The sequence below is a fragment of the Chelon labrosus genome (assembly GCF_963514085.1).
Source record: "Chelon labrosus genome assembly, chromosome: 12".
Lineage (NCBI taxonomy): Eukaryota > Metazoa > Chordata > Actinopteri > Mugiliformes > Mugilidae > Chelon > Chelon labrosus.
This window is the reverse complement of record NC_140345.1, coordinates 11,513,974-11,521,472: the sequence shown is the minus strand read 5'-3', so window position 1 is coordinate 11,521,472 and position 7,499 is coordinate 11,513,974. Positions and strand designations below refer to the sequence as shown.

The following is a 7,499-nucleotide window of genomic DNA, read 5'->3' as shown; positions in this document are numbered from 1 at the left end:
TTTTGTCCCTATAACCCTACATAGTGCTGGATATCAGTAAGACTAATCTCTAATTAAGTAAGTACCGGAGGAAGCCCTGCAATTATCGAAACTTTCTTTGTCGGAGAAGATCCGCATCTGAATATTAAATCTTTCCGGCTGCAGAGTGTAGACACAGACTCCTCCACCTCAAACGGCTCATCGGCAGGCACCGTGTGCAGACGTGCACTTGCGCACTTAGTGTGTTTCTGTACAAGCTCACAGTGTGGACGTACTGTGGCGGATGAACACAATCAAGCACTTATTTATTTTTTTTATTTTTTTTGCAAATCTTTGCGTCCTCGGTCTGTCTCCTGGGAGGCTCCATGAATCTGTAGAAAAGTTTTCTGAGCTGCAGAGAACTGGGTTCAGCAACACTGGTATTGACCACCTAGACTAAAAGGTTAAATCGTCAGCGGGGTCTGGGTTGATTAGAGTTAGCCTGTCTGTAGGTATATCACTCATAGAGTTAGCCCATGGTTGGATGAATGGGGCCTACTGCAGAATAATCAGGACTCTGTCTGATGTATGTACAGTATGGGACTGTAACAGTTAAGCTGCGATCAGACCATCTAGCTAAAGTGCATGCTTGGTTTCTGTGGTTTAGGAATGCACGCTTTATGGTTTGGAAGTGCACTGGAAGAGTAGTTGAATAATGCATTGCAGTTAAAGTTGACTTCGGTCCAAGCGCAACAATGCACCAAACTTTGCCTTGGGTTTCTCTTGAAAGTATACAGAGAGAGACAGGTTTGCTGTCTGTCATTTCGTAGTGGTGCACGTCTTATTGCGAAAATCTCCAATCGGTTTGCTATTTTAACCTAATTTATACCAGGACATAGATAAGGTAGGTGTCTTGGGGTTATTAAAAGGTTGTTATTGTTACGTTATCTGGCTGCATGACACTGGAAGATTTATCATCTCATAACCTTTAATAAGCCACTAACTTTTGCTAAATGGCCAGTGATGCACTCTGAGTAGAATACAGTGAGGGCTGATCCAGAGCGAAGCCTTGTTAGCAGGCTTTTTTTAAATACAGCAGCAGTTATCCTACAATAGGCCTCACACCCAGCAGGCAGCTGATCCCAGCCTCTCTAGCCTACATCCTACGTTAGTTCTACTCACTAAGAGGCAGGCAGTGCATAACAAGAGAGGAAAGACAGGACTTTTCTTTTTGTTTCTCTAACACTACATTGGCATGTTCCCTGATGTCTGTAATATTAGTATTCTTCTGTGTATGACTATAGGTGAAGTAAAACATACCTGATTTTTAAACTGCTATACAGTAGTAGGTAATACTTCATAACTTCATCATAAAATACCATGCAGTAGGTGATTATTGCTTTTAAAGAGTCCTATGGAGGCTCCAAGAGGAAAAAAAATATTGCCCTCGGGTTCTATCTATAGGATTTTGGCAAGAAATCATAAGCTTTTTATGACGTTGGCATAGGTTTCATCATTTTTTTGCATGCAAGAAAAAGAAAGGTAAACAACGTAATAGGAAACAAAACAAAAAAAACAGTACTCAAAAAAAGTGACATATGCTTTGGCCTGTAGTGGTAAAAAGAGGTTGGCAAACATCCTACGTACATATACAGAAACGAAAGTGCAACGAATAATTTGTTATTATCAAATCAAGTATAAACTTATAATAATAATAAATAAATAAAAAAGGAAAAAAATGCTTAAATAAATACACAAATAAATAAATAAATAAATAAATAGTATTTTTACCTCAGTAGTGGAGAGAATATGGTCACTTGGTGCAGCAGAGCATTATTATTATCATTATTATTACTATTATTATTATTACTATTTTCCCCCCCAGAAAACAAAACAAAACAAAAACTAAATTCGAATGAAAAACTCTTTCACTGCGTTTCAGTGCAGGGAGGGAACTAGTAGCTATAGGCTTACTATCGTCTTTGTCGCCATCCTCATCATCATCGCTGTCCCAAAGTACATGGTGTCATACTGTGTCTAGATGCCAGGAGGAAGCCGTGTTAGTATTAACGCCTCTATCCGCAGCAGACAGAGGAAGAAGAGGTGAAGAGTTTTCGAGGAAGTGCATGCGTCGATCGGTTAAATCCTTAAGTGGGCAAATCTCAAGGAGAAAAATTGTGCTATCTTCGTCATATTCGTCGTCATGGATAGGCTCCAAGGGCGGCAAAGTGGGAAAAGGGGGTGAGAACGGGTGAGGAGTAGGGAAAGCAAGGTCATATTATGACCAAAAATATATTGTTTGTGTCTGCAGTTCAGTTTGTAAGGATAATGGTAATTTATGTCTGCAGTCTTGTTTCATCTACGTATTGGGTCATGCATCTAGGGGGCCGAGAGGAGAGAAGGGGCCTTTGAAGCAGGCAGACTCATAGTGCTTGTTCAGGTAACTCTTGAGCGCGAAGGTCTTGTTGCAGCGTTTGCACTTGAAGTGCTTGAAGGCCGAGTGGGTCTGCATGTGAGCGCGCAGGTTTGAGCGGTCGGCGAAGGCCTTCCCGCAGTGGGCGCACCCGAACGGTTTCTCGCCCGTGTGAGAGCGCATGTGGCCCTGTAAAAGCCAGGGTCGGCTGAACGCTTTCCCGCACACGTCGCACTTGTGCTTGAGGTCGTGAGTGAGCAGGTGCATGGCCATGGCGGGCATGGACACGTACACCTTCCCGCAGGTCGGGCACTTCTTTGCCAGCTTGCTGTCCAGCGAGCGGTGTGTCTGTTTGTGCCGGCTCAGGTTGGAAGACGTGGCGTAGGTCTTGCCGCACTCGTTGCAGGTGTGCCTCTGGATGGTCCTGGGGCTGCTGAGGGCTTTCCTCCTCGAGCGGCCGTCGGTGATGAAGAAGGCATCGACCGTGTAGCCCTCGCTCACCGCGGCGTCTCCGTTGATGTAGCCATCGGTGATTTCGGAGCTGGGGCTGTCGGGAGACTCGGAGTCAGGAGCCCCGTAGTCACTGTGGATGCCGTCGTAGAGAGGATCAGGAGAGGGCACCTTGATGCCGCTGTCACTCTCGCCGTCGTACACGACGGGGCTGATGTAGTCACTGATGTAACCAGCTGATGTGGGGGAAAAAGAAAACTGTATTAGGTTACTGAAGACAGAAAAATGTACAACAGCTATGACATACTGTAGCCAGTAAAGAATCCACATTTGCTATAATAAAACTATCTTGCAGGAAAAAGAGGGCCTTAGTTGCCAAAATACTCCCACCGCAGAAAGCTCAACGATGCATATACCAGCAGAAAGTATGCCGGGCATCCACTTACAAGAATCACTGAATAAGTTCAGATTAACGCTGCTCGACAAGAGGAGTTTTCTTAAGCTTATCTTTCTAAAAAAATAAGAAATTGATGATGGACGTTAAGCACACTGACCAGCATTGCTGCGCTCATAACAACACTTAGTCATTGATGCAAACGGCTACATTATACCATTTGCGGTACACAGCTGACCTCACACAGCTGTAGGATGTTGTTTTTTTGCCTCCCACATTAGCGCGCTTGTATTACATGTAACGCGGACGTGGGGACGATTTTACCACATGAATATTCCAAACAGCTGGTTCATTCAGCCGTTAACTTGTTTCCAACATGCTACTGTATGTTTGATGTACCATTAAACCCTCCGGTAAGTGCCGTCGCTGGGCGCGAATTGGTGGCATAACGGGCGTCGCATGTGCTGAATATGTTGAGAGAACGGATTCATTTTTCCTTTAAGCTGAAGGAGCATGAAGCAGCAGATGGCAACAAAGTAGGTGAAACATAAGGCTCCGGGAAGATCTGATGCTACAGGCCAGCGACTGTAGATGTAGTTCCACGAGATCATCTGTGTTTATACACAGTATGTATGTTCTTTTTAAGAGGCGTTATGGTCTTCGACTCACTCTAAATATACCGGCACTAGCTTTAATAAGTGTCTGCTTGTCAGGTGAGAAAATACACACAGTGCGTCGACAGCTGCTGTATTCTGTATCCGTCATGTAGGAATAAAGTGGTAACTACGTCCTAGTGAGCTTCCCTGTATCCACCCTGCTTACATGGCAAGGAGTAAAACAGCTGCAACCGTAGCTACTTACAGCAAGTTTTAAACATATGCGACAGAGCGTCTGTCTCACAACGGGTAATGGTGTAGGAGGGGAAAAAAAAAGTCTGCAGTGTTAGCCCGGAGATAATTCAGCAATATATTTCCCCCTCGGCCCTCAAAGGTTGCAGTTAAAACACTTCTCCTGTACAAGATAAATGCGCGCGGGCTGACCCTGAACCTGAGAAAGCTGATTTAGCGTGTGAAAATGAGCATCAGCACCACGGACAGATCCAGTGCAACGCAGGTCGATGGCACAGTGACAGCAGGCCCGCTCGGCTGTCCGGGGCTCAGTCAATGCAGCGCGGAGCGTGTTTTCTTAACAGATCGTGGGGGTTGACGACTTGCAGGACGAGCTTTTTGGGACCAGTAACAGTCACTGAAAATCATTTTAAAACAGATAGACGGTTTTGATCGCCCTACAAATTAATATATGCTAATTTATTTTCTAAAAAAACAAAAAGTATTTTCCAGAGGAATCATTAATATGTGTAAATGTATATGAATTGCTAAGTATAGGAGCGCATAATTACATACAGCTATGTGTGCACAGTTCATAAATATGTATGAACTAGAATATGTATGGAGGAAATATAAACGTTTACTTTTAAATCTGATTCATGGAGACGAACAGATCACATGTTGTTTTCTGCGCATTTACTTTTTGTTTTGTTTTATAGACGCAAACTGATCCGAACCGAACCGACACATCCATACACATCAGACAATGTTGATGGCTTTACTGTATATGAATCTGTTTATGACGTGACAGTAAACGTTCTTACACTGAACACATCCTTAAACGCAAGCTGCGATGTTGCGCAACCGTGGCCACACTAACTAAAGAAGTTGCATCTGCATTGGCCCAACCAGAATATTCACAAATAAACTAAACACAAACTGGACAGTAAAAATGAATCATGTCAACAAAGAGTTCACTTGTTGGTCTTTATATGTTTGAGATGAAAACTTGTGATCAATTGGACCTGTCTGAATGTTTTGGTGTCAAATTGTTTGTGTTTAAAGGTCTCAAGAGGACAAGTTGACTTCATTAGATACATCATTAAGTTTTATCTCCTCAAGTATTTCTTCTTCTTATTATTGTTATTATCATTCAACTATAAGAATATAAATAAGATGCAGAAGCAACAAGCTCTGTGTGACGCGCATGTCGGTCTACGCATAAAAACAGCCACGTCATATATGCCACTCTGTCCCATCTGAATACACAGTCCTGTCACACGCCAGGCGCAGAACACGGGTGGGACATGAATTATTTCAAAAGCCGGTCTGTTGAAGCAGAAAGTTGCTCCCAACTCGGCGCGCTGTTGTGGGCTGAGACTGTGCTCCACAGTCGTGCGCGTAGAAACCGCATTAAGCTGTTAACATCCAGTGTTAGGCGCGGAGACAAAAGGTGGCCAGGACACGCTGCGTAGCGTGGGGCTGCTGAGGCGGCAGATCGTGTGTCGAGCCCATAGCGGGGCTTGTTAACCTCCACATTATAAATACACCTCTGACAGCTTCTTTTTTCTGCTTTAGATGCGGAGAATTTGAGGCAGGCCCGCGGACGGAATAAACATGTTGGTGTGCAGCAGCCTGTCAGGGACTCTGGGGTGGAAGCAATGCAGCGGCCTTAATCTGCATTTCTGTAAAATGTGGCGCATATAGCTAGAGGTTGAGGGAAAGTTCCTTTAGGATGAAAAGGTTTCCTCCGTTCAGAATCTTTTACCTTATATTCAACAGTTCATCAGTTACTGTAAAGTGAGATAAGTCAATCCTGTTTTGTCTTTATGTGACAATTCAGGTGTAAGACAGCTGTTGTAGGCGTGAACAAAAAAAAGGTAGTTGTCTAAAAAAATCTATAGGTGAGAAACCAGCCTGCAAAAATTTGCCAATACTGCAAAATTGGGACAGGCACACCTGGACTCAGAATACGTCAAAAAACAGAATGTTTCAGTCAGCTTTAGATCAAATTTTATATGCAATCAAATTAAGAAACGTTTCCGAAACACTATTGTATGCCAGCAGTGTTACATAGATAACTAAAGAGCTGTTTACCTGTGCTGAACCTGCAGACAGCTCTGGATAAACATGTCAGATGTACATTGTATCCCACAGCTTATAGTGAACTATGTTGAGCCACTGGACTTGGCCTGATCGTTTTCTGCAGCCTTCAGGAGGCAAGAGGATCGCCTCAAACGTCACATAAACACACTGAGTTCGCAGACGCATGCCCACAACATTTCTAAGGATTTTCACTGCTGAGCCTTCAGTGGTCTCACAAGCCCAAATTAAATGATGCTCGCTCTCCCGTCTTTATCTTTTTTAACCTCACTTATCCTGCGTAGGGAGGAGAATCCCCGCTGACCATGAGCCGGAATCGATGAAACATGGGCCGCGCTTGATTTAGCCGATTTCACAAGTGACCTTTCTGCTTCGGCAAACAACAGACCGAATGCTTAAATCAAGCCCGGTTTAACGCGTGTGCTCTCAGCAAATGCACTCTTATATCACTGTGGAATTTGTTACTGAGATTGAAGGTTCTTCGGTCCTGTCCTGTCTTGTCCGAGCGCGGTGTCTAGCCTTGCTTTGATATCATTCAATGCGCTGATTAACGTGGGCTTTGAAGCTTTTGCTGCCCATGAGAAAGGTAGCGAACACGTGGTGGATCTAAGCTGTCTGATGCTGTTCTGTAATCAATAAATATACTTATCTGCACCGACTGCACCCACACACACACACACTAGACAAGCCTGGGATGCGTTTCAGATGGCAATAGAAAGCCTTTAAAGATTAACCACGAAAACATCACTGGCTCAAGGTCTAACTTCAACCAGATCATGCTCATTATACTGACACACTGTGAGTCTGCACAGATGTGGATTTCAAAGACCGTTCAACAGAAAGGGAATCCCTCTACTGCACAACAGGTAAATCCACCTCTTATACGGTGTTATTACAGAAACAGCCCCCCCTCCCTCTTGTCACCTTCGCCCCCCCCCCCCTCTCTCTGAGATCGATTTGTTTCTGAGACACCTGTTAGTCGCTCGCTGTGTAGGCAGGCAGCCTGACCTACCTTTGTCATGGAGCCGCAGGCTGAGGTCCGTCCTGTGCCGGTAGACGTTCTCCAAATCCGCCCCGGTGGTGAAATCATCTAGTTTCACCTTTTTCACCAGGAAAGACCTTGGCATGGTGGTGACACACCGACACACACGCACACAAACACAGCGACACAAGCACACACGCGCAAAAGCAGCCGATCGCCGACGGCCAGGCCAGCGTGGTGGTTCTCCCGCGACACTCCGAGCAGACAGTCGAACCGGAGGAAGATTGTTTTCCTGGGGGGGGGGGGGGGGGGGGGGAAGCGGTCCGGTAAAAGAGTTGTCGCTTATTTTATTCAGTCTTTCGCTCTCCTCTG

At 44.8% G+C, this 7,499-nt stretch overlaps 1 protein-coding gene across 1 annotated transcript; it reads right to left on the bottom strand.

The window, feature by feature from the left end:
• Nucleotides 1-2,102: 2,102 nt before the first annotated feature.
• LOC311497209 (transcriptional repressor scratch 1-like) lies at nt 2,103-7,272 on the bottom strand (the record flags this gene model as incomplete). Its single annotated transcript, XM_084557406.1, has 2 exons — nt 2,103-3,057; nt 7,158-7,272. The coding sequence occupies 2 exons, from the start codon at nt 7,270-7,272 to the stop codon at nt 2,330-2,332; spliced, it is 843 nt and encodes a 280-aa protein (XP_084413532.1). The 3' UTR covers nt 2,103-2,329.
• Nucleotides 7,273-7,499: the final 227 nt, after the last annotated feature.